This window comes from Cladophialophora psammophila (assembly GCF_000585535.1).
Source record: "Cladophialophora psammophila CBS 110553 chromosome Unknown aczJe-supercont1.2, whole genome shotgun sequence".
In the NCBI taxonomy this organism is placed as follows: Eukaryota; Fungi; Ascomycota; class Eurotiomycetes; order Chaetothyriales; family Herpotrichiellaceae; genus Cladophialophora; species Cladophialophora psammophila.
Genome location: NW_006912923.1, coordinates 1624496 through 1649442, shown reverse-complemented (window position 1 = coordinate 1649442; position 24947 = coordinate 1624496). Strand labels below are relative to the sequence as shown.

General features: G+C 51.5%; 9 protein-coding genes across 9 annotated transcripts; 7 read left to right on the top strand and 2 right to left on the bottom strand.

The window, feature by feature from the left end:
* Positions 1-174: 174 nt before the first annotated feature.
* Positions 175-1278, top strand: A1O5_01937 (pyruvate formate lyase activating enzyme; the record flags this gene model as incomplete). The annotated part of the gene is made up of 1 exon (XM_007742553.1): positions 175-1278. The coding sequence occupies one exon, from the start codon at positions 175-177 to the stop codon at positions 1276-1278; it is 1104 nt and encodes a 367-aa protein (XP_007740743.1).
* Positions 1279-1676: 398 nt separating this feature from the next.
* On the top strand, positions 1677-2618 carry A1O5_01936 (uncharacterized protein; the record flags this gene model as incomplete). Its single annotated transcript, XM_007742552.1, has 1 exon — positions 1677-2618. The coding sequence occupies one exon, from the start codon at positions 1677-1679 to the stop codon at positions 2616-2618; it is 942 nt and encodes a 313-aa protein (XP_007740742.1).
* A 3084-nt stretch (positions 2619-5702) lies between these two features.
* Positions 5703-6640, top strand: A1O5_01935 (uncharacterized protein; the record flags this gene model as incomplete). The annotated part of the gene is made up of 5 exons (XM_007742551.1): positions 5703-5773; positions 5864-6023; positions 6110-6220; positions 6285-6476; positions 6551-6640. The coding sequence occupies 5 exons, from the start codon at positions 5703-5705 to the stop codon at positions 6638-6640; spliced, it is 624 nt and encodes a 207-aa protein (XP_007740741.1).
* A 4826-nt stretch (positions 6641-11466) lies between these two features.
* Positions 11467-12312, top strand: A1O5_01934 (uncharacterized protein; the record flags this gene model as incomplete). The annotated part of the gene is made up of 1 exon (XM_007742550.1): positions 11467-12312. One exon carries the CDS (start codon positions 11467-11469, stop codon positions 12310-12312), a length of 846 nt encoding a protein of 281 aa, XP_007740740.1.
* Positions 12313-13829: 1517 nt separating this feature from the next.
* A1O5_01933 (uncharacterized protein) lies at positions 13830-15794 on the bottom strand (the record flags this gene model as incomplete). The annotated part of the gene is made up of 1 exon (XM_007742549.1): positions 13830-15794. The coding sequence occupies one exon, from the start codon at positions 15792-15794 to the stop codon at positions 13830-13832; it is 1965 nt and encodes a 654-aa protein (XP_007740739.1).
* A 309-nt stretch (positions 15795-16103) lies between these two features.
* Positions 16104-17698, bottom strand: A1O5_01932 (alpha-1,3/alpha-1,6-mannosyltransferase; the record flags this gene model as incomplete). The annotated part of the gene is made up of 2 exons (XM_007742548.1): positions 16104-17431; positions 17500-17698. 2 exons carry the CDS (start codon positions 17696-17698, stop codon positions 16104-16106), a joined length of 1527 nt encoding a protein of 508 aa, XP_007740738.1.
* A 968-nt stretch (positions 17699-18666) lies between these two features.
* A1O5_01931 (uncharacterized protein) lies at positions 18667-20240 on the top strand (the record flags this gene model as incomplete). Its single annotated transcript, XM_007742547.1, has 3 exons — positions 18667-18675; positions 18728-18858; positions 18917-20240. 3 exons carry the CDS (start codon positions 18667-18669, stop codon positions 20238-20240), a joined length of 1464 nt encoding a protein of 487 aa, XP_007740737.1.
* An 838-nt stretch (positions 20241-21078) lies between these two features.
* A1O5_01930 (uncharacterized protein) lies at positions 21079-21849 on the top strand (the record flags this gene model as incomplete). The annotated part of the gene is made up of 1 exon (XM_007742546.1): positions 21079-21849. The coding sequence occupies one exon, from the start codon at positions 21079-21081 to the stop codon at positions 21847-21849; it is 771 nt and encodes a 256-aa protein (XP_007740736.1).
* Positions 21850-22950: 1101 nt separating this feature from the next.
* A1O5_01929 (uncharacterized protein) lies at positions 22951-24834 on the top strand (the record flags this gene model as incomplete). The annotated part of the gene is made up of 1 exon (XM_007742545.1): positions 22951-24834. The coding sequence occupies one exon, from the start codon at positions 22951-22953 to the stop codon at positions 24832-24834; it is 1884 nt and encodes a 627-aa protein (XP_007740735.1).
* Between the last annotated feature and the right edge of the window lie 113 nt (positions 24835-24947).

Sequence of the window (24947 nt, the reverse complement as noted above, 5' to 3'; positions counted from 1 at the left end):
TCCGAGAAATACGAGCATGACGTCTTTGTGGAGCTTGCTCGGTTGGTCGAGCTGGTCCCTCCATCAACGGATTTTTATCCCGTCTTTTCCAATGGGCATGGCACGGCCATCCACTACTGATTGCTAGCAGAGGGTTGAGAATGGGAGACCCTTTTTCGAAGCTGCAGCAACACCATGTTCAAATCACTCCTCACTAGGTCTGCCACAGTGAGGCCGGGTGCAGTTTCGCGACCCACCTCCAAAGCCGTTGCTTCTCACAATGTTTCAAAACGAAGTCTCCATCTCGCTCCTCCTTTCCTCCTTGACGACTACATTCCTCGCTATAACCTGCTCTCCTCCGCCGAGGCAGCAAAAAAGCGTTCCGCCGCCTATGCTCACCTCCGTCAATGCAACCTCTGCCCGCGTCTCTGTAATGTCAATCGGTACGAGACCACCGGACACTGCTTGATCGGTGCAGAGACGGTCAAGGTATCAAACATCGCACCTCACTTTGGGGAAGAGCCGTGTCTTCAAGGGCATAACGGTTCTGGATCTATATTCCTGAGTGGCTGTAATCTGAGGTGTGTGTTCTGTCAAAACCACGATATAGCGCACCAGAAGATTGGCTTTGACCTGACCCCGGAGGAGTTGGCCGAGTGGATGATCAAGTTGCAAGAGGTGGGCAAGGTGCATAATATTAACGTCGTGACGCCCGAGCATGTCGTGCCCCAAGTCGCGCTAGCTATCCTGACGGCTAGGGACATGGGCCTTAATTTGCCGATCGTGTACAACACCAGCGCGTTCGACAGTCTGGAAAGTCTCAAGTTGATGGATGGACTTGTGGATATCTATCTACCGGATTTCAAGGTCTGGAACAACGAAACTAGCAAGAGGCTTCTAAAAGCCGACGCCTACGCGGATACGGCCAGAGAAAGCATCCAGGAAATGTATAGGCAAGTCGGCGATTTGTGTTTCACTGGCGACGGGATCGCGAAGAAAGGAGTTTTGGTCCGCCATCTGGTCATGCCGGGAAAGGAGCAAGAAGGAGTGCAGATCATGAACTGGTTGGCTGAGGCGCTCGGAAAGGATGTCTTCGTGAATATCATGGAACAGTATTTTCCGACTGCCCATGTTGGTAAGGAGAAAAGGGGCTCCAAGTCAGACAAGTCGAGCAAGAGATATCCGGAAATCAACCGCGCGGTAAACCACGAAGAGATCGGTGTGGTGCAGAAGGCAGCGAGAGATGCTGGGCTTTGGAGATTTGCTGAGCCAGCGAGGCATGGTGGATGGAATATTTGAAAGACGTTCGGAAGCTTCTGTTGTCCTTCATCAGTTGATCATTGGAGACTGCGATGAGCCTGAGACATGGTAAGTTATCTGAACGGTGATTCCCACAATCGATTGACGAGCAATGAACGAGTTTGGCACAGCGAATGGAACTTCCGCAGAAGCACCGAGAGGCACTGGTGTTGCTACAACAAAGCCCACCTGGTCAAACCTTCATTGTTCATGCAAATCCACATTCTTGACCTATCTTTGGTCGCGACTGCTGCCATTGGTCGGCCTTGCCTCTTTGTGAGACCAACCGGTCAAAGACACATGTTCTCACAAAAGCCGTGCGCGGAAGGCAATGGTTGAATCCATTCTAACTTCCTACGATACTCGAAGAGGGTCCCCGAGCCTAGGACGACCACGACATGGCCTCATTCCAGCATCTGGGACCTTTCGGCTCTCCAAGACCAACTCTAGTCACAGCTCTGCATTCCCAAGTCCGCCAGGAAGCAGAGTATATCCAGGAACGTATAGCTGCCGCGGAGGGCCTTTACAGAAAATTGACCATGGACATTATAAAGACCCAAACAGACCTTGGAGAAGTGGAAAAAAATGGGGACTCCGAGAAGGTGATCAATTCTATTAAAAGGAAAATCAGAAAGAAACGATCGCGATTGAACAGATGCGTGAAGAATCGGCAGATCTTCGAGACACAACTGGCTACCATCTTTGGAGAAATGAGAAGAATGGAGCAGCGGCAATGGCGCCACCACAGTGCTTCTCGCATTCACAACCTTGGAATGTCAAGTGCTGGAGATTTTGGTAATGCTTCTTGCACAGCACCGAGCTGGCCAGCGATTCCATACATGTCAGCGTCTAGGGGTCCAGATCTTGTGCAGAATCTCGAGGGTCCGATTCTCAAGGTGCCGTATTCTCGATTTCCCCAAGACCTGTACCAATCTGTTCCGAACTATGTTCCTCAGACACCAGTCCTACGCCCAACACAAATTCCACAATTAAGATTCGCACAGCCACATCAGCAGGAATGCGGTGTTCCTCGAGTTAGCAACGAACCAGGAATTAGCCCTACCGACACAGTATCCACTTATGAATTGAGTTCTCCAAGAGGCTTCCCGGTCAATTACACTCCTGCTGCTACTCAACAAGTCGACCTGCTCCAGGCGATGAGCCAGATGCACATCTCTCAACCCCATGAATCTTTAGCACAGACTTCAAGTATACCAACTATGGTGCTTGGGCAGAGGAGTCTTGATTTGTCGCAGCATCCCAGCATGCTTGATCACCAAAGTGTCGCGTTCCAACTCCAGAAGGCAGCCAAAAAGGGTAGAGGTCAGAGGTCCTGCTAGCGAGGTGGTACAGCCGTCGGCTTTGAGCAACGACTTTCTTTTTCGGATGGACAGGAGTCAGAATGTCGTTTATTCATTTTAAAAGTACAACCATACACGGATTAAGATGGTCGTGAATACCTTTGGAATCAGGAGTTGTTGCGTTTTCAGGCTCGCCATCAAGATGACTGCCGCCGCCGCGGCGACTCCAACAACGCGACAAGATGCATTGTACACACTGTCTGCTCTTTTTTTCTGTCATGCGCCTCTCTGCATCTTTGTTTGCCAATAAATCTTTCGTCTCCTTCCCAATTCAATCGATACATGACCGCTCCAGGGTTCAGCATCGACATCACCCTCCATCCGAATTACAAGCCTGGTTTACACATCCATCCTACTTCTCGTTTCTGTCTCATTTCCTTGTCTCCTTCCCGCAGTTAGGCGGACTCCTGTTTCTGGAACTTTTGGGCGAAAAGCTGCGCGCACCTCCAAAATGAAGCTGGGACTTTCCCTGTCTCATCTCATAGTGCGTTTCCATCACCTACTTCCCGTCTTCTTCACGCGATATACTAGTACCAGACAACACCACAGCAGACACGTTTGACTATCTGTAGTTAACTAGCTGTAGAGTTGCCGGTTTAGAAGTAGCCACAAGGCCGAGTGAGAATCCAACCATGCCCATGGCGTGCATCGAAGCTGGCTTTGCATGTCTCTATCCAAATGCGCTGCCAAGCTCGCAACGAACAGTGACAACCACGAAGACTCGATCGAAATCCTGGTCTACATGGGCGAACGGCCCCGTAAATTACGACCGGGACGTCAACACAACACCACAGAACCAACTTAATAGCAAACCACGCACGCTCAGCATTAGCAAGGGCGTCGGCGGAGGCAGTCTGTTCAACGGCATGGGTGTGGAATCGAGGCAACCAGAACGACTTCAAAATCTGGGGTCCGTTGGGGAAATCCAGACTCGGACCGCGGGAACCTGGTTGCCGTATTTCAAAAAGTCCGAGACGTACGCGCTGCGATACCACCACGGTCTGCAAAACCAGCCTGTTGCGTTCGTCGACGACTTTCTTGGGACCGGTGAATGTTTCCAATCCGCAATTACTACTTCTGACCAGAGACAAAGACATAGGAAATACTTTTGTCCAGACTTGGGCATTTTAAATACCAGTAACCTACAAGCCCCCGGACGAGAGAGCCATGCAACTGACGCCGTACATAGTATATATGCACAGACAACTGGTTCGGGGCACTTGACATCGATGTTGGTGACAAACGCACAACAGATCATATTAGTCGCGTATCTGTATGTGCATCTCCCATCGATTGTCGCCCTGATAACGCGGTCTGGGTGGCGAATAGAATGCAGCTAAGCCGGATTAATCGATTCGGGTGCTGTGCTTCAAATGCCACGCGAGTGATTTGGGAAACCAGCTAGTGGTGCTTCTGGTGATGATTTTAATTCATCTGATGGACCAATGCAAATAAATAGAATAGTACTAACTACTACTATTTCGCCTTCTCTATGATGTTAGATCGGTTTGAACTGGTTCAAATTGAGTGAGCCTAATCAGCGATGTAAGCACCAGACTCGGTTATAGCCCGGTCTGAGACCGATTCCAGATCGATTCGAACCGAATCGGCTTAGTTGACTAGAGAAATAATAAAAAAGAGTGTTGTTTAATCCTAGTTAGCTGCACTTTTTCTCGAAATTCTAATTTTTATCTCTTTAATTTTATAGTCTTATTTTTAAATATTAGTATTATATTTCTATTGTGGAAATATCTATATAAAAAAAATGCGTGAATAAAATCTATAAAATACTAGTATATAAATCGATTCGGCTTAGTTCGAAATGATCTCGAATTGGGTCAAATCAGTCTAGCCCATCTATAGACATAAGGCCTTTAATCGAGTCCAGCCCAGGCCAGAACACGGCTGGAGCTGGGCTGGAACCGATTCAACACTAGGCGGGCGGGCAATATAGTATTCACTTGAAGTTGAAGGGCTCATGTGACAAGCCCTGCTACTTTAGCAAGCTCGATCGCTGCTTTAAAGCCACCCGCTTCTTTCTCTCTCTATACTACTAGTATTTATAGATTCTATTGGAGATGAACTTGACATTGAATGAACTCTGAAGCTGAGATGCGTTTTGCCCTTTATCACCTCTCTCCCACAAAATGCGGGCAGGTTCCGATCTAGTAACTCTCAACTTCTCCAAGCAGCTCTCTGGGAACAAATTCAACCTCGCTCAAGGCTCGACGATGGGTGCGGACGACAATGGCGCCTATTTTCAGATACTCCTAGCACCTAGATGCATTCCCGCGGACTCCGTACTATCAATCAGGCAACTGACACTTGTCTACTGAGGACGGTACTGTCCAGAGTATATATGGTTCACGAATGGCGGGTTCACAATACGGAGTACATGCATGCACAGTCAGAAAACGCGGGACCTCGGGCGGCTCGAGAAACGGATTAGGTTGCCAGGCAGTGCGCTTGGCTCATGTCATTCGAATGCAACATCTCTCTCTCTCTCTCTCTATGCGTGTCATTCACACCCACATTAATTTGAGAGGAAACTAGAGGAAATAAGGCCCCAAATCGAAGTTCGAAAGGAGACGGATGCGGTTCCACCTTTGTCGAGGTTAGTGTACCAGTATGTTCCGAGTCCCTAGGTATTTTTGAGATGTTTACTTATCAGGAAATACCCATTCAGGAAAGTTGTTCTCTATTGGGCATGGGTCCCGCTCACGCCGCTTTTCGAGGTCGAAAAGCAGCCTGCGTCTAGACTGATCCCGATCCGTCCTCATTGGCCACTGTCGACGGATGGTGCTGCAGCATTCCAAGTTTGGTCTCACGTCCCCGGAAATCCAGAGAGTTCGGGGTCAACCAAGAAAGATGCCATAATCATGAGTCTCAGTGAGCCCGGTACTACGTATTCAAAAAGCGTGGACGCCCGCATCAAGGACACTCACTCTCTGCTCATTCGGCCCCTCCCACTCGGTGGCATATTAGAGATACTACCAGTAATTTCACGAAATCCGAATTCATTTCCAATTCACATTGTCCGCCTCCGGCAAAGAATACAACACTATGGCTGCGACAAAGAAGCCCATCCTCTACTATTTCAATCTGGGCAGCAAAGGCCGTGGCGAAGTTGTCCGGTAAGTACTACTGCTATATCCCACAGCTGAGGCCGTTTGGTTGAATGGATGTCGGTTGCTGTAAAGCCTGGTTGCTGACCTCGAGAACAGGCTGTTCCTGAGAGAACTCGGCATCGACTACGAGGACAAGCTTTACACTTACGAACCAACATGGCACCAGCAGGAGGTCAGCAAAGAACTCCAGGACCAGGGATTGACCATCACTCGGAAATTGCCATCATTGGATATTGACGGCCATGTTCTATCTCAGGTGAGATCTATCTATTAACACACAGTCCTAGTACTTGGTGGTTGTCGATGATGGCGTGTCCGTGAAGGATCTGACCATGAGTCCAGCATATTCCCATCCTGAGATATCTTTCACGGTCCGTGGGCGCTTATGATGGAACCACAAACTACGAGAAGTGGTTGGTCGATGCCGTTTCCGACACATACATCGACTGGAGGGTGCGTATAGCATTTCCGACCAAGTTTGTGTGGTTATGGTGTGGCTGAGAGATTCAACACACAGTTCCTGTGGGTGGCCAATTTGACAGACAACAAGCCTGAATACAAGGCCGCAACGGTTCCCCGCTTCTACGCCATCTGGGACAAGTTCTACTCGAAAAATTCGGGCCCGTACCTCCTGGGGAATACCGTCACGTATGCCGACTTTGTGATTTTTCAGGCGCTGGATAATGACGAAGTGCTCGGGTGGGCGCCGGTACGTCTCAGAGTCCCCGTTGTATCAAGGGTGCTGGTCCTCGTCTTCTTTGCTGACACCACCATCTCTCCCAGGCTTCCACTCCGGAGTCACTCAAGGCCCTGAGGGCTGCGATGTCCGCACGCCCAAACATCAAGGAATACATAGCTGCGAGAAGGGGATAAATCCGGCCTTTGGTGCTAGTTTTATACCACGGGCAGGTATACCAGGTCGGAGGCATTGCCAACTGGGTGAGGTCAGTCTGCAAACGGTCAATCGGCAAAAACCATATATGTCTCGCAGGGTTCAGACAGTCTGAGCCCTGCATGAATGCCTATCCTTTCCATCTCCATTCCAGGGGATGTCAATGGAAATACATGGACAAGAGTGGAGGAGTGACAGCAGGAATGTATACAGATCCATCGCGTGCAAGTATTAGGCTCAACAGAAATATCGAGAGATTCCTGAGATTTTGCAGAAGCCCCCATTTCACGCGATGGCCTATGCATACACGTTCTCGCGTGGACGAGACACGTTGATATTAATAATAGGTGAGCTGCGCCAGACCATTTGTTTGTATGTTCGAAAAATAGCTGGGTCAGCATACCACTCTAGATCAGACGATGAGAAGATATTCCAGTCACCAAGCCTGGTTCTGGGGTAGACATAAATGCCCTGAACACGGTGGCCATGGTACTAGTACTCTACCGGGACAACATGGCCAGCATGTCCCTGTAGACATAGAGATGGCATATAATGTGCGCTCAAGGTGTTTCTCTGCCTCTTCTGTCTTCTACATCTGAACATCCAGTAAAAGGAGCCTCCGAGGCGTGCAATAGCACGACAATCGACAGCGTCGGGTTGATATTTCCGGCTCATTTTATACGATAGGCACCAAGGGCCTCTACGGGACAAGATAGATCGAAATCTCCTCCACAGGGTCCGCAGCGTGCGCGAGGAATGCGGTCATTTGAGGACAAGATGGGCGAGTTTGAACGAGCTGGAAGAGAGGCATGTCAGTGGACGGTTGGAATCAAAATGGGGATAAAAGCTGCCAGGGGGAAATTCTTGCCGTCCTGACTCCCGACCCTGGCTTCCGGGCGGCGCCACCTCAAACAGACAATGAGTATCTCTCGATTTATGCCATCGCTTAACATCACATCTCTCAGCATGGTTGGAATGAGTCGAGGAACGATCAACTTTGGCGAAGGTGAACAGAACTTTCGAGTCATTCCTCGCTCTTTGCTGGTGGCTTTCCAGCGATGTCGTATCGCACGGACCAGTTCTGCAAGAGTTTTCACCGTGCCGCCTGGTCTCTAGAATCTCGTCCGAATGACTGCATTGCAGGAGTCAGATAGGATCTGCGTCATTTAAGCTCCGTGCAAAAGAGCACCATGCGGAAGCTCATCAGATTCGTCACGCACCTTGACATTGGTACCAAGAGAACTGCCCTGACCAACAAAACTGTGCTTTTCCATTGCGCACTAGCGACTCTGTCGAGGGATTTTGGAGCAGCAAGCAGAGGTCAACGCGCTAGCAGCAGTGTGACCAGGGAGCTGCAGTGCACTTTAGACCACCAGCCATGTCTGGATGCTCTCTGAGTTTTCGCAGAAATTGCTGCTGAAATCAGGTCTCGATAGTCCAGTCACCAAGCCATCTCTTTCCGGCTGCCTAGGGCCCCCCAATCGAACTGGGTACCTAAACACATCCATGCCTAATGTGGCTGAGTTTGTCACTGTATAGGGACATCTTATGAGTGGTATCTGGAGGTAGGTATTTGGGGTGGTGGCCTTGAAGCACGACTTGCTATTCAAGGTTGGGCCATTATGGTGGTGAGGAGAGTGAAAGAGATATTTCGGCGTCGACAATAAATGAACCAGTCCGAGACAAGCTATGGACGAGGTCTCCATACGAGGGAGAGCTCCATGCGAAGTAGTGATGATTGACATCAAAACCAATGGAAGTAAGGTGAAGGAATCATGGCTGACATGCGAGTTCGAGCGCAGTCTTCACTGAAAAAAAGTTTTCACCTCACTTTCGAACTGCCCTCTCTCTCCTCTCCATCACAGATCAACACCATCACGTCTCAACCATCAGGGCACTAGTTTGGCATATGACGCGATATGCCTCACTATCGAAACCTAACATGGACTTCTCAAGATCACAACAACAGGAGCCTGCCGCAACCCCGAAACTCGAGACAGCAATATCCTCACCCTGTGAGTTTCTACAATAAACCTAGCCCTGGGCCTCGACAGAACCATGGTCAACTACACTAAATGTCACTTGTCCCTGGGGCTCGACATAACGACCATCAACCCTGCTACATGCCACCGAACCCTACACTGCAAGAAGGCTACTATGGGCCCTACTACAGTTCACCCAGTCTTGCCCTTCTTCAAAATCGAGGTGAGTCTGACTAGAGCGAGTATGGTTCTCGGCCAGAAGAGAGCTATCGCGGACATCAAGAAGATTATCTTCCGGGCCACCGAGATAATAATGTCCGGGCCAATGGCTTCAACAAGCGAGAAGGCCAGAACTCTCGTCGCTACCGTCGTCCACGTAACCATAATCATTCGTCGCAAATACGTCCTCACATGAACGACACTCGCACGGGTCATCAGGCAGGAAGTAGACGTTCACATGATCAGGAAGATGATCCACTAGGTCCTCAAAATCCCGGTCATATCCAGAAAGAATTTTGGAAGAACCTTTACATGCTAGCAGCTCAAAAAGACTTTGAAGATTTGAGGTGGCGACTCGCTAGAATACAAAAACGTGACAATGAATAGAAAGAGCAACGGCCAGAGGTCAACGCCGACAATGCCAGTGAACAGAGAGACAATGATAACGCAGAGGGTGATACAGACCCTCACGTAAGAACTTCACGAGAGAACAAAGGTGCTACAGGAGCACCCGCTGCCGCTAGTCAAGCTATGACCACAGAAACTCCTGGACCCTCAACAACAGTTGTCAATCCCGTGCAAGAGGCTTATCAAGAAATTGACTAGGTGCAAAATAATTTAGAAGCGCAACAAGCTTCAACTAATGCACCAATGGGTGCCTCTATCAGAACACCCATTGAACCCCCCAGGCGAGTGTCAGGTGCTGCACTTCGAAATTGCAGGCAATGGAGGATCAAGTACCTCCTCATCCTCAGAGATGCCCGTGAGGTCATTAAGACAGGAACTTAGAAGGTTTTTTGCCGCCCCCACGAAGAAGCTTCTGGGCAACGTCCTTCCTTTTCGACTCGAGACTGGTTGGCACTTCGGAATACTCTCAACGCGCGACATGTTAAGGAGGATCAGCTACCTAAATTCGAGCAGCAGATGACAGACTTCGCGCCCGACCTCGTGTCCGTGATCAGGACTTCAGAAACAAAAGCAAAAGAATGCTGTGACAAATGCTTTGCTAGTGTCTCAAAATGCATCGAGGGATGACAAGATATCCCCCAGCTTGATCGATTTTTGCAAACCTCCAGGATGTGCGAAATGAGCATCTAATTTTCAATTTCCAAAGAGAAACCGGAGCATACGTGGTCCTTTTCAGGGGGCACGTCTACGAATTCTGCGCATTGTCCGAAAACATCAAGGCATGTCAACTCAAGACGAGTTTCTAGACCAATGGAAGTCAGTCCACTGGAAGCTTATTGCCACATCGCTGCTGGAACAAGCATCGGAGCATCGTCATCCCCTAGATGAGCACGAAATTCGTTCATTTGCCGCATCAGTGCAATGGGTTGCCGCTGGTCAGGCAATCCCACTCAGTCGGGTTTGAAAGAGAATGTGGGCGAACGCGGATATTGCCTGGCCTAAATCATTTGCACTTTTGGAGTATGTAGGCATGCGTCGTCGATCATGCATGAGCGCCGTGACGGTTACGCCGGATATGCATCTGATGCCTTGGAAGCTTGGTGGCTCCAGCTCGTCACGAGAAAGATGGCAGAAGAGACAAATTGCTGCTCGCATCTCCTATGGCACGAGACGGTCATTTCCTCGAAATCGACGGTCGTTGTGTGTAATCTGCGGATGCAAATGTTTGGGTAGCCTCAGGTGCAGGACCTCGCTTCTGCCCGCACGGACAGAGAGATGCATTTTGGTATGCTGGCTCAGGGGGCATGGATTGGGGGTAGTTTGGGTACCCTGCTTGAGGCATGGGCGTGGCGTAAATTTGGTATCCTCGCTGCGAACGGGAGGCCACGGTGTAGGGCTGAGGTTGGTTTGGGTACGCTTGATACTGCTCATCTGGCTGGGCTTGGTGTGCGGGTTGAGGTTTCTGGTGGTAAATGTATTGTTGACCATGTGTGCCAGGTTGAATTCGAAGAAACGATCCCTCCCCAGGGTTATTGGAGCTCATTTCATCTTGTCGTCTTTCAAGCTCGCTTCATTGTGTTCTCGAGAACCGGTTGCATCTTTTCAACTTTTCCGCCTCTCTTGATCCCACCGATCCATCTCCTCTCCTCGACTTGTTCAAGTCATATAGGCCGCTCACAGGCGAGCTCTGGGCATACAAAGGATCTTCTGGAGGCTTCAAGATACCGAGCATACTCATGGCTTCCATGCGGAAGTGTGAGCAAGTAAGGACCAAACATTTAACAAGGGGTGAAGCTAACGTTTAAAAGAGATGGGCTAGTCAGGCTGGAATAGCGGCAACGGCACGACAATTACGAGCCTCGCTATGTCTCGATGGAGCCAGAGCAATGGCACGACAAATGACCCCAGGGGATTCAGCCTCGTCAGACACTCTCTCCAGAACAGTCACTACAGGACTCTAAAACTCGAGATCAGCACCACCTCCATGGAAGGAGATTGAAGAGGTGGAGGGAAACTCTCTCGATCGTTCCCGCCGTCTCATTTTTGAAGCCACGGTATCGTCTACGATCGGAGCTGAGATCCTTTTCTTGGCAATGCTGACAGCGATATTATCGTCTTATCATTGTCTTCCGTAGGTACCCCGGTGCTCGCCCAGTGCTCCGTTCAACAGCCCCAAGCCCACCACGAGACCGTCGAACATGTCGCACTTCTCCAAGACGCAATACAACTCCATCTCCGCATCCTACGACTCGGTCAACGACCTGCCCATCTCGCGCGCCATCGTCGTCAATGTAGAACGCCTGATCCGGCCGCACATCCGGGGCGCCCGCGTGCTGGAACTGGCGTGCGGGACGGGCTTCTTCACCCGGCATATTCTGGATTGGGGCGCCGCGAGCGTGGTGGGTGTGGACGTGTCGCAGGCGATGGTCGACATCGCGGAGGCCGACACGGCCAAGCACGTCGAGTATGCCGGCAAGTACAGGTTCATGGTGGCGGACTGCAGCGCGCCGTTTTCTGCCAGCGACGAGGGCACAGAGGGTGGTGGCGGTGGTGGCGGTGGTGGATTCGACCTCGTCTTCGCTGCGTGGCTGTTGAACTACGCGCAGGACCAGGCGACCATGGGCACCATGTTCAGGAACATCGCCAACCACCTGAACCCAGGCGGGCGGTTCATCAGCGTGCTTCCGCACCCGGAGGACGACCCCATGGTGTGCATCTCGCAGGTCAACGCGCAGCGCAAGCTGGGGTACGGGTACGGGATCGAAGTACGCAAGGCGCTCCCGGAGATCAAGGACGGGTACTACGTGCACTTATTCTTCGACACCGTGCCGCCCGTCGACTTTGGGAACTATTACTTGCCCAAGAACGTGCACGAGACCGCGGCCCGGCAGGGCGGCATGAAGGGCGCGCTGACGTGGGAGCCGGTTTCGCTGCCGGACGATTACGACGAGATAAACCGCTACATGAAGGATCCGGTGCCCCGGGGGTATTTCGACCGGTGGCTGCAGTATCCTGATTTTGGGATCTTGGTGATTGAGAAGTAGCGAGTGAATATATGTGTTGCACCAGTATCTCAACACACATAGAAAGCGATTCCTTGTGCGAGTTCCATGCGGTCCCAGGTTACTTGCTTGTTGACTTGAGTTGCAACCCACATCTCACCATTCAACACTTCACCATGCCTCGACAACTTCATTGGCGACACACTCCTCACGGTGTGGTCAATCAGTAGCGAGGAAAAGTTCGACGTCGTTGGATCAAACATGCTGAACGCTAAAGCGGCTCGTTCCAATATCCACCGAGCAGTCTGTCCAGGGGGTTAACTTTGTGCACAATGCAGCTTCGATGACACCGTAAAAAGGGCCGCTTCTCGTTACGTCTCCCAAATAACTCACGTAGAGATACTTCAATTTGTATCGGAATGTCTTAGCGGACGGCGGCGACTGCTCTTCTGGGTGCTTAGCAGAAACAGCCACCATCAGATTGGGAGAACTCGTCCGCTAGGCAGGAGGAGCTGGGTTTTCCGTCTTTGGCTCACCCTTGAAGAGTTTCTGGACCTGGTAGACGACAACCCACCAGTCGGATGGCTCCCGTCGTTCCTTGCGCCAATGCAGGTCATCCAATGCATCTCCACGCTCTTTCCATCGCTCGCCAGGATCCTTCTACATATCCTGGACTCGTCTCGCCCTCATCTCCCCGTACCACCCGCCGAACAACTCTGCGAGGTTTCCGAGATTGAAAACGGCCAAATATGTCCCGATGGCAACTAGGATCGCCGTAATGATGAACGCGTTTCTCGTGGCAACTTCGGTGATGTTGGGAATCGACCACAGCGCCTCCAGCTGGGGATTAGTGACCTTCTAACGAAGGGTTGGATAATGGGCCGCTGCCGTCAAGAATTTCGGGCGTGTTTTGTTCCCGCCTACGACTTCATGAGTTAGGAAGGCAATGGCTTCCATTTTCGTAGGCCTTTCGGGTTTTGGCTGGTCGGCAGAGTGATAGGCCCGCGAGAGTAGCTAACGTGATATAAAGCGCAGAATAACGTGGGTCGACTCTCCCCTGAACATGCTACTGGGATGGTATCTGAGAAATCAACAACCTGGAATAGGAATGCTGTAGAGTGCAATGCAGCTTTATGTGAAGTCCTTCTCACAAACGAGCCGATAATTCGCAGAGCCGCACCAGCACCAGCCTTGTGTCGTCGGCGCTCGGTCTCAACGTGGAGGATGTGCCAGAGCACGGCGCCTCGTACTCAGCTGGCGACCACTTGGGAGTTCTCTACCATGCATCGTGTTTGATTGGGGTCTTTTCCCCTTTTCCCTCAAAGGAATGTGTGAAAGATACCTGTTTCACAAAAGTTGCGGCGAGGATCTGAACCGAGGGATGGAATTTTGATAGGGATTTTGTTGCACATGTTGAGCAGGCCAGAAAGACATCCGAGGGAAAAGCTTTAGAATCTATCAGAAGCTTCGTACTCCGCAATACCTGCTGTCATCCCTCGTGCAAATAGTCAAATACTGATGTATCTGTGTCAACTCAAATACAGATGTTGGCGATGCTCTCATGACATTCCATCCGTCGACGAAGGGTCTCTACCCATGAATACTTTGTACAGTCGTTTGCTAATCTGTGGACCTAATCTCTTGTCACTCCATCCGCCATCTTTGTTCACAGTCTTGCGAACATCTTCAAGCAACAAGTTGCCATGCTTGTCGAACCCTTTCACGAGCTTTCGAACGGTCTTGTATTCTTCCGCGATGCCATAAGCCATGCTTGGGGTCACTCTCTGTACCTCTTGAAGCATTTTGACATAGGTGTCCTTGCAGTCGTCTCCGGTCCGGACTTGCCCACTGTCCATGCAGAACGACGCAGATTTAAGGTTGTACTCAAGCTGCGCTAAGCGATATGGCCGGGTGGAAAGATGCTGAGTCAGTGCACATGCTTGAGATGCCGAGTCGCTTGGAGTCGATGTATGATGAATCAATATTGGTTGATGAGCCAGCTGAAGATGGAGGAGCAGATCATCGACAATGTCAGACGTTACAACGGACAGGTCCAGTGAGTCAGTCGCGGGCTTCTTTCGCTTGCGACTTCTGGTCTGGGATGTGACATGCTCGACATTTGCTGAACTTTCACCGTCAGTGTGCAATATCTGAGCTCGAACAGCAGCAGTGTATGCTCGATTCTTCGCATTCTCGTTCTTCTTGAGCCAGCTGCGGAGCCCTTCGATGAGATAGATTGGAACGCAGCCCCCGAAACGCCGCCGTATCGACGAAACATGCGCATCCAAGTTTGCCTTCATCTCTTCCTCCTCCCGCACAACACAGGCCACAGATCCCGACCTTGACGTTGCTGCAACGGCTACAAAGTCCTCAGCGGGCAGATGGAGCAAAACGTGATTTTCATGAACGATACAACATCTGGAGGTCGGCTCCCACAGGTCGTCTTCGTCGTTGTATGTTGACTTCACCTTACGGCGCCAGGTGATAATGCTTCCGTACCGCTCTGGCTCAGCACCCTCACCAGCCAGGTTGACCTCCTCATCGATATAGTTTACGTCGACCTGGACATTTTTCATTCGTTCTTCGATTTGATTGCCGACACTTGTATCCTTGAGAAAGCTCGACATATCCAAGATCATTTCCGTTGTTGCGTCTTTCTTATTCGTCCGTGATTTGTTGACTTCCGCAAGGTCCACTGCCTTCTGCTTCTCCTTCGCCTTCTGCTCCCTCTCCAACTTCCTCTTCTCCTTCTCAGCCTCTTTTAGAGCCTGTCGCTCTACCCTCGCTGCTGCCCTCTCGCCAGCTCTGGCAGCCTTTTTGGCTTCCGACAATTTGGAAGACTTTACGCTTTTGACCGGACTGGACGAAAATTCAATGTCATCAAAAATTTTGGGCGCCAGGTTCCCCGTCGTCATATTCTGAAGCGGCTTGACTTTAAAGGGTCGCGATTTAACTTTCCCTTCTTCGGTGGACTCTCGATGAAGGGTAGCAAGCAGGTTCGCCGTCCTGTGATCGTAGCCAGTTTGCATTGGTTGTGACAGGCTCAATATTTCATCGTCAAGGAGTCGATCTTCCAATTCATCCAATGGAAACACCCCAACATTCTTCTTGTTGTCCGTGGTCAACGGCTCCGGAGCGGATGATGAGAAGGTAATTTCATCGAGAATTTCGGCCTTTTTGTTCAGGCCCGAGGAGCGTAAGAACGAGGCTGCAGAGACATTGAGCCTGGGCTCTGGTTGCGGTCCGTCGCTAGCAAAGATCTCAAACGGGTCTTGTGAGCGTTGTTCGGTGGCGACATCGGCTCTTCTGGGCCTAAAAGGAGAGCCGACGACTGAGCTTGGTCGTTTCCTCTTAGAGGGCCTGTCAAATTTGACATCAATCGAACCAGTTTCGTCAAAGTCGTCGATATCCAAATCAAAGTAATTGTGGAACGGTTCTCTCCTGCCTAGTGATACTGGGGCAGCCTTCGTGGTCTCGGGACTTCTGAGTGGTGATGATGACAGAATCACAATGACCTCGTTCATTGTTGCTGCAGACCAAAATACTTTGACGTCGAGCAAAGAGAAAAGAGGAGAGAAACACAGATCCGACAGAAGCGCATCATCTGGCAGTAGCAATTGTGTGCGGTTTCATAGCATTGAAATTGACGATGAGGCACTCGACTTGTAGGGAAACAACACTTGCAAATGTTGTCATCCCATGCGGAAACTGCCAATCCGGATCAGGAAAAGCCCAAACATGCTTGGCATCGAACCGTCGCGTCCATCTCTCGGCGACGCGTAAAGTGGATTGCGCAGATTGTTCTGTCTCATCTTTGCCTATTCAACATCTATCTATTGTCCTCTGTTATGGAAGAATTGCAGCTGCTGATCTGCATCGGGATTCATTCTCCTAGCGCGTGCAAATTCACTCGCCCTCCTATCCCCTCGACCATACTTGGCCTTGATGACTGTAGCCAGTATTGCTGCCGCACAAGCCGCCGTGAGCCAGACTGCCAGGACAATGTCTTTCCTCTCCAGAAAGGTGCTTCGTTTGCTCTTCAGCATCACGGTCATTTCATCGTCGAATTTCCCTGCCATCGTACTCCTAGTAAAATGCTCACGGACTCTTTCTCGCCCATTTCGACCGATCATCTGGAGGTCAGGCGGGCTGAGTTCGTGCAATACTTTGTTGATGACTGCGGTCCATTCTTCCACTTTGGATGCGTCACGTAACCAACCTGTTTCGTCTTCGACAATGGTCTCCAGCGGTCCGCCAGAGTTTGAAGCCAGAACAGGGACTCCGTGGTGCATAGCTTCCACTGGTACAATGCCAAAATGCTCATTCGACGGAGTGTATAATAACAGCCGCGCTGTGTTTAGGAGAGTCTCTTTGAAGAACCCTGGCACGGATAGCATGAATAAGACTTGTATGCTGCTGGGAATACCTAACGCCGTCGGTACTGTTTTGGCAGTGGCAGTAGACAGACCCAGCCCCTCGGCCAAGTCCACCAGTTCTCTATGATATTCCACATTTTCACTCACCCGTTGGTCGTAGCCCCCGGCTATGATCAGTCGGGTACCTCGTAGGGCCGCGGGAGGTAGTTTATGATACGCTCGGATGGCCAGGCCGATGTCCTTTTTTCGCTCAAATCGATTTATGCTGAGGAGAACCTTGAATTGTTTGTCCCACAGTGGCTTCTCGTCTGTTCTGCCATCCTCCTCTTTTTCTCCATTACTGACGCAAGGGTATATGACCCCTAGTGATTCGGCAAGGGAGGGCCAGACTCTGGAGGCGACGGATTTTGTGAACTCGGAGTTGACGACTATCCTGTCACTTGCGCTCATGCTCCATCCTTCGAGCCAGTCGAAAGGGAACCTGTAAATTCTTTTTGCGAGTCCAAGAAGGCCAGAAGTCCGGCGATCGGCAAGTAACTGATCTGGGAAATGGCAATAGAACAGGGTGCGTTGACGATGGGGGTATAACCATCTTAGCAAGGGCACGCAGGCCGACAACTGATCGACCACAAAGACATCGGGTTTAATTGTGCTCAGTTCATTGCTCCAAATTGCGATCGAGAGAACGAGATGGATCTGACGAAGGATTGCGAGCAGGATGTGGAAGCGATTCAGGAACGTAGGGGGGAAGAGTGTGTTTCCGCGAACTCTGACGTCGAGGGTGCCTAGACTCATCAATCTGTCAATGATTTAGCCACGGCAAGAATGAAAACAGCCGAGAACAGGGACTGACCATCTCGTGCCTCTTCAAAGCAATGATTGGGGTCGCAATGCGAGGTGAAGATTGTGACTTTGTTTCCCTGCTCTTGTAAACCGACTGCAGCGTCGACGATCAGCCTCTCGGCACCGCCAATCCCCAGGTCTGGGTGAAAGAAGACAATTCGCTTCGGCCGCGCTGGGAGCGGCACAGTCGCCTCCTGTGAGGAAGCCATATCATGAATGTGCGCAGGAGAGGAGGTGGAGGGTCATTATAGCCTGTGCAATCCGTTTGTTTGTTGGAAGATGGAGATCAACTGCGCCCGCAGAACACAGAATCATCCCGGCTGACCTTCCTCGCGTGGCTGGAGTGCCTGGATCTTACTGAGGTACAGTACTTGTGAGTCGCACAGAGACGTTTGCTGCTCATCGCGTGTCCACTTCTCTCTGTGGACACATCTGTCCTGTCGGTTGATGTTGTGCTCTGTTTGTCGACGTATCATGATTATTGCGTGTGACAGTGAACTTGCGTCTCCTGTCTCTCCCCGTACCGGTCTATACTTCTATCTGCTGTGAAGCTCAACCCGGGAACGCAATCAAATCTCTCCTGCGCCGGCTCGCTCATCGGGTAATCTCCAGACCCATCAGGAGTGCGGGAGGTCCGCCACTTTCCAGTAGAGGGAATGATTGGCAGCAACTGGAGGGATGGGCCGTGGTGGCCCTGGTCCTCGCAGGGGATAAGGCCTGAAGTGGAGATGGATATCGCGAATGAAGCCCGTGGAATCTGGCAGAGCATGGCTTGACCATGCCCAAACTGGAGTAGGTGCATGAGCTCCGGATGCAAACACTGATGGAGTGTGCAGATTGTCCGTCGAGAAAAGGAACATGGGCTCAATGGAGTATCTATGTACGTCTTCTCCCTCCCGTCTCTCTCTTTAACTGCTCTATCAATTCCTTCACCACCTTCGCTTTTCTCTGTGATGAGAATCGCACCTGCGGGTGTCTAGAGGGTGCGCATTCACTTCTTGTGCTTCTTCTTCCTCCTTTGCGCCTTCTTGGCCAAGCTGCGTCCTTTCGTTCAGGAACCTTTCAATTTGCGCTGGCATAATCATCTCTGGCCTTCCCCTCGCTCCGTTTCGCCTTGTTCTGCCATCTGCTTCCTCTACCACTTTTGCATAATCCAAAGCTCAATCAATCAGTGACAATGGCTCAGGTAAGCTTTTGTGTTGCCCTCTACTCGCAGTCGAATCCTGACCTAGCGACAGTTCAAAACCGCGTTGCTGGCCCTCGTCGCCCTGTTCGCATCCTACGCCCTTGCCGTGTCTCCGCTCGCGGTCCAGGGCTCCGACTTCGTCAACAGTGTTGATGGCACACGCTTCCAGATTATTGGTGTAGCGTAAGAGAAGGCATCCCTCTGATTGAGGCTCAAGCAACATAACTGACGCCCTGTGTAGCTATCAACCGGGTGGCTCTTCGGGTTTCAATCCCGGATCTGGCATCGACCCGTTAAGCGATGCTGATGTCTGCCTCCGAGATGCTGTCCTCATGCAACGCCTGGGCGTCAACACTATCCGCGTCTACAATCTCGATCCTGACTTGGACCACTCCGCCTGCGCCTCCATCTTCAACGCTGCTGGTATTTACATGATTCTGGACGTGAACAGTCCCCTGCCGAACCAGTCCCTCAACCGCGGTGCACCCTGGGAGTCGTACACTTCGGCATATCTAGAACGTGTTTTCGACGTCGTGGAGGCGTTCATGCACTTCAACAACACCTTGGGCTTCTTCAGTGGGAATGAGGTTATCAACGAGGACTCGGTCCCAGAGGTTCCATCTTACATTCGCGCAGTCACCAGAGACCTCAAGGATTACATCTCCAAACAATCTCCACGACCGATCCCCGTGGGCTATTCGGCTGCCGATGTCCGTCCCTTGCTTATGGGCACCTTGAACTACTTGTCATGCGGATTGGACAATGACACTAGCTCCAAGATTGATTTCTTCGGCCTCAACTCCTATTCTTGGTGCGGCAATGCGACCTTCCAGTCTTCCGGGTACGACGTCCTCGTTGGTGACTTTGGCAACACCACGGTCCCAGTCTTCTTCTCCGAATACGGCTGCAACCTGGTCACTCCACGATTGTTTACCGAAGTCCCCGTCCTGTATTCCGAGCAGATGACTCCCGTCTTTTCTGGCGGTCTCATCTACGAGTACAGTGAAGAGCCCAACAACTATGGCTTGGTGAATCTCAACGACAACGGAACTGTGTCGATTCTGCCCGACTACGACAACCTCCGACAGCAGTACAACTCGCTGGATGTCAATGCCCTCGAGAGAGCCAACGCTACGGCAACATCGCTGAATCCGCCAGTGTGCGCAGCTGATTTGCTGGGTGGGTCCAACTTCAGCACCAGCTTTGACCTTCCAACTCGCCCCGACGGCGTTGATACCTTGATCCAGAATGGTGTCTCCGGCAAGTTCCCCTCGGGGACTTCATCTGTCACGAACACCAAGCCGTCGCAAACCGTGTATGATGCCAATGGCCAAGAGATCACGGGGCTTGAACTGACCATTCTGCCCAATGACGAGAGTAACTTGCCGGGCAACAACACCAGTGGAAGCACACCGAAGAGCACTCCGTCGTCGTCGGCCACGCCATCTGCCACCACGGGCGGTAGCCAACCCACAAACACCAATGCGGCTACAAAGGTAGACGAGAGGAGATTCGGTTCTCTTATCCTGGGAGTCTTGACTGCCGGTCTGTTTATGCAGTTGTGATTGCAGAGAGTGCACGGGACAGGAATGGAATGCGTATCCTACGTCGATTGTGTTTCGAATCACGGCTTCATTCGCTGCATCTTTTCAAAGGAACCAAGGGGGCATAGTTCACGTTCTCTTCATGGACATATTTGCAATTGACTTTGCAGGCCGAAGTCTAGAAGGACCATAGTCCTAGGACGTGCTCATAATGATGATTAGATGAATGCAGGAGAGATGTGTTAACCGACCAACTGTCTCGCAGGTCATGGGGGTACTCGGTGCCTGGTGATGGCTCCAAAGTATTATGGCCTCAAGCGTCACCTCGCTGTGTGGCGCGTGCGTTTCTCGATTCCGTTTGTTGGGAGAAAATTCTTGAAGGCCGCCCGATCGAAGCTGAGGTGGTGATGATCGGCCCAATGGCGTCTCGTCTTCTGAAGGCGCCAAGAGCGGAGTGGACCGATTGTTATGTCATGCCTGTGGCGCAGCGGCGTCTCCAGCCAACCAAATTCCTTCTCTCGACGCCTCGTTCCCTGCCCTGCGTCTTGTTGATTTGGGGATCGACGCCACAACGTCACTCGCCAACTTTCTCTGCCCATCGTTGCATCACAGTCAAACACAGTGCCACGGGTGATGAATGGTGAGTGGTGACGGACGGCCATCACAGACCAGAGCTTGGTCGACGCGCAGGGTGCACAGAAAGACCCCTTTGACCCCTGGCGCAAAACTACAAGAGCCCCGGTGGCCCCCGAATCGCGTTCTCGTATTCTCATTCTCTTCATCTTCGTTCTCCAAGCTCACGCGACTGACTGCCCCTACGCTTGAGTCTCCCACTCACCATCGATCGACACCATCCACCATGGCTCTTGGCGGTGCCCTCCTTCGCTTCGGCCAGACAGGCCTGCGACTCCTCGAATTTGCCTCTTCTGCCATCATTCTCGGTATCTACAGCTACTTTCTCGCCGTGCTCTCCGAGAAGAACATCTACATTCCGAGATGGGAGAAGGCTGTTGAGGGCATGTCTGGAGCGGCCGTCCTGTACACCATATTCGGCGTCCTCTTTACCCTCTGCCTGGGGGGAATCTCCTTCTTCGCCTTGCTTGCTGTCGTCCTCGATATCTGCTTCGTTGGCTGCTTCGCCGCCATAGCCTACTACACACGCCATGGCGCCAACTCATGCCGCGGTGTTGTCAACACACCTCTCGGTGTCGGTCTCTCCAGCGAGGCCGCTCCCGGTGCGGGTGATTGGGGCTACGTTTGCAGTTTGAACACTGCTTGCTTCGCCATGGCCATCTTGAACATCTTTCTCTTCCTCATCACTGCGGGTATGCAAGTTCTGTTGGCCCGTCACCACAAGAAAGAGAAACGTTACGGACCCAGCCCTGCGAACAACTACACCAAAGGCTTCGGCCGTCGCCCATTCTGGAAGCGCAATCGCCAGACTCGATCTACGCGTGACACGGAGATGGCAACAGGTACCACTTCCACAGCGGCATACCGTCCCAGCCACGAGACTGGCATGACCGGGTCAACAATGCACGGTGGCCATGCCCCTGTGGCCTCTGAACCGAAGTACTGTCAGCCAGGATATGGTATGCAAGGCTACTCGGCGCCGGCGACCAACTATTAGTCGGCGCAAAGAGCGAATGAGTGAGTTGAGACATTAGAGTAAAGGTCGAAAGAGGAACGCAGCTAGATATTTCAGGGTGACATGGTCAAACCACCAACGATTTAACCCAACTTTTCGCGTCAGCCTCTGATATACTCTCGGAGAGTTGTCGAGGCGGAGGATAGATCATATGGCCCGCGGGAAGTGTTCTCAACGTGTATCAACAGCACTCATCTTACTCACGGAGTGGACGGGCGGCACGAGCTTTCGCGACGATGTCATGATAGAATTCTATGTACCTCACTAGCTTATGCGCTAGGTAATGATCCCATTTAAACAGAACGAGGTGAAAGAAACTCACCGTTTCGCAATTCTTGTTTGCCCTGTTTTTGCTCCCGGTTTAAAGTCGCGCTTGTGTGACATATTTCCCAATTCCCAGGATGTTGTTGGTCAATGGACGGGGAGCCGAAGTATGCACTTGTCCCTACTACATCGCAATTTTGCAGTTTGCAACGTTATCAGGACTATGATATAACGCAAGAGCGGTAAGTCAAGCAAGACGTCAATCCAACGCATTCTTTGCCGCTTCATGGCACCGGGCCACTGGAGTTTCAGTATGGACACACAGCGATCCAGAGTCTAGAAATGCTCGCCTGCACCACACCTTCAGTGCCAGTCCGAAACCTTGGTGTTCCTCTCAGTCTGGAGGCTCGAAACGGTCATAGATATACCCATATACCTCAGGCCTTTGGGGACAGAGGAGGGCGATGGCGGTTCGAGAACAGCTTCCTCAACTGCTGATACGAAAGGCTATGTAGGAAGCCACGAATGGGAGGGGTGACTATTACCTAAGCCTGCACGGGATTGGCGAAACACGTGACTCCATTCGAAATATCTCCTGACGACAATCCTGAATTCATCCAAACTTCTCCGTCGCACTGCTGCGGTCAGTCTATTGCCCCCTTCACCCAAATCGACGAGTCAGGAGCTGCCAGCTTCGAAACAACAAGGCTTATGTCTATTTTTCAATCGTCGCTCCCTCAGCATGGGCGCAAAATAGCTGCTCCCCTACCGGGCATTATGTCATGTCCGACGGGTATAGTTTATCATTGAACATTTGATATGCCGTTAACAAAGCATCCCCCTGGTGCGGCCGAGGCGGATGGCAGCTACAGGCCTCCGCTTCGAGGAGTTCAGACAGATGATCCCAGTCACTTCACCGGAGCGCACGCAGGCGAAGATCTGAGCCTAGAGGAGCAGACAGCCGTTTTACAGGCAATGTCGCTCGAATCTCCTCCCGGAATCCAGTCACCCCATCCTCTACCACCCGACCCATCTCCTGGCATTGTTCAGTCACCCACCAGCATTTCAACCGAATTCAGCCTTCCAAGCCCTGGTTCGATATCAACGCCCACAACCCCTATCACGCCTCTCTCCCGGGAGGCCACGAATTCTTCGTCATCTCAGTCAAAATTTGTATCAGTCTTACAGGATGTACGACACTTTGCTGGTGGACTGATCAGTCACCCCTACGAGTCTACCAAGCACTACACGATCCTACGGCACTCCTTTGGGATAGTCTACTACAGCGGTTCATCGACAAATTTGGCCATCACAATCTTCTCTGACCGAGATCTTCCTCCGGATCGGACTTTGTGGTTACAGCGAAGAGGCTTCTCCGGCAAGACGGGTCTGAAGATCGGGGGCTTATTGGGTGCCAGAAGCACCTGGATAGATGTGACTCCAAGTAACAGGGCAGCACCAGAGCAAATCAACCCCACGGATGAACGCGCCTGGCAGAGAGATATCAAGAAATTTCTGAAGAAAGCTCCGAAAGAGCTTCGAGCTCATCGACCACGCGAGACGGACATACTCCGCATTCCTTGCGACGCCGACGACGGCTATCTGAGGGTGGTCCTATGCACCGCCGACGGAAAGCGGACGCTTTGCGGTAGCCCAGTATTTCGACTAGCATCCTCATCCACCGACTCCAGTGTTATCAGGGGCTCCTCTCTCAAGACTATGCCGCTCGAAGCAGGCATCAAGCTAGCAGCTGTCGTTGGAAGACAGTTTGTCACGGCTACTGCTGGTCCATATGTCGAGACTGCGAGACAGACGGCCACAAACCAGCTAACCTCAGTGTATCAACCAAGTGTATTGGCTCAGCAGGCCATGACTACCGCTTACGATCAGAGTGGAATTCAGGATCGGTTTGATAGTATGAACGAGCAGTATGACACTGCTCGAGATGAGTCTTATACCCCAACTGACCTGGATGGATACGATGCCTTGGATCGCCCAAACGTTATCGGACCAGCGTCTGGCCCAGTCCCGCCATTTCCCGTTCGGTTCCATGGAAAGGTGGTAGCTGGCACCGGCAGAAGTAGAGCAGCATTGAAGATGCCAACGGCCAATTTGATGGGTATTCCCGACGACGTCCTTTTGCGATACAAAGGTGTCTTCTTTGGCTGGGCCGCGGTAAACCTGCCCAGCAAGCTCGCCGCGGAAAAAAACATTTCAGATGAATGGCATCAGGCAATTATATTCGTCTCTCCAGACCCAGATGGAAGGAGAACTGTGGTAGGAAAGAACACCGCTCGGGTTTACCTGATTTATGATTTCCAATCGGCGGACTTTGTTGACGCCAAATTGTCTGTCATACTGATGGGTTATCTGCGAGCTCTAGAGCTCGAGTCAAACCAAGAGACGGATGTTGATGCACAACTGTTTGATTTCTACAAAGACGTCGCCATTACGAGCGCAAGTTTGGCTCGACCTGCCTGGGCAGCAGATGCCACATTGGAGCGCGTCAAATCAGCAGCGTCAAATCGATCTTTAACAGAACGCTATGTTGATTTCAGGCAGAGCACGCAGAGACAAATCGACCGAGTCCCGGTGCATCGATTGGGAGTCCGGACAGAGGGAGCGACCATGAAGGACAGATTGATTGGAAATGGTGGAGTGTGGATTCCAAGGTCACCCTTAACACATAATGCTACAACTTGATCGGCCTCTTGCAGCCCCTTTGGCCGATCAGATTTGAAGAGATACACGAAACTCTTGTGGGTTCCTAAAGCAAATCATTTGCCGCAGACAACCGCGAAGGCATGTTTAGCAAG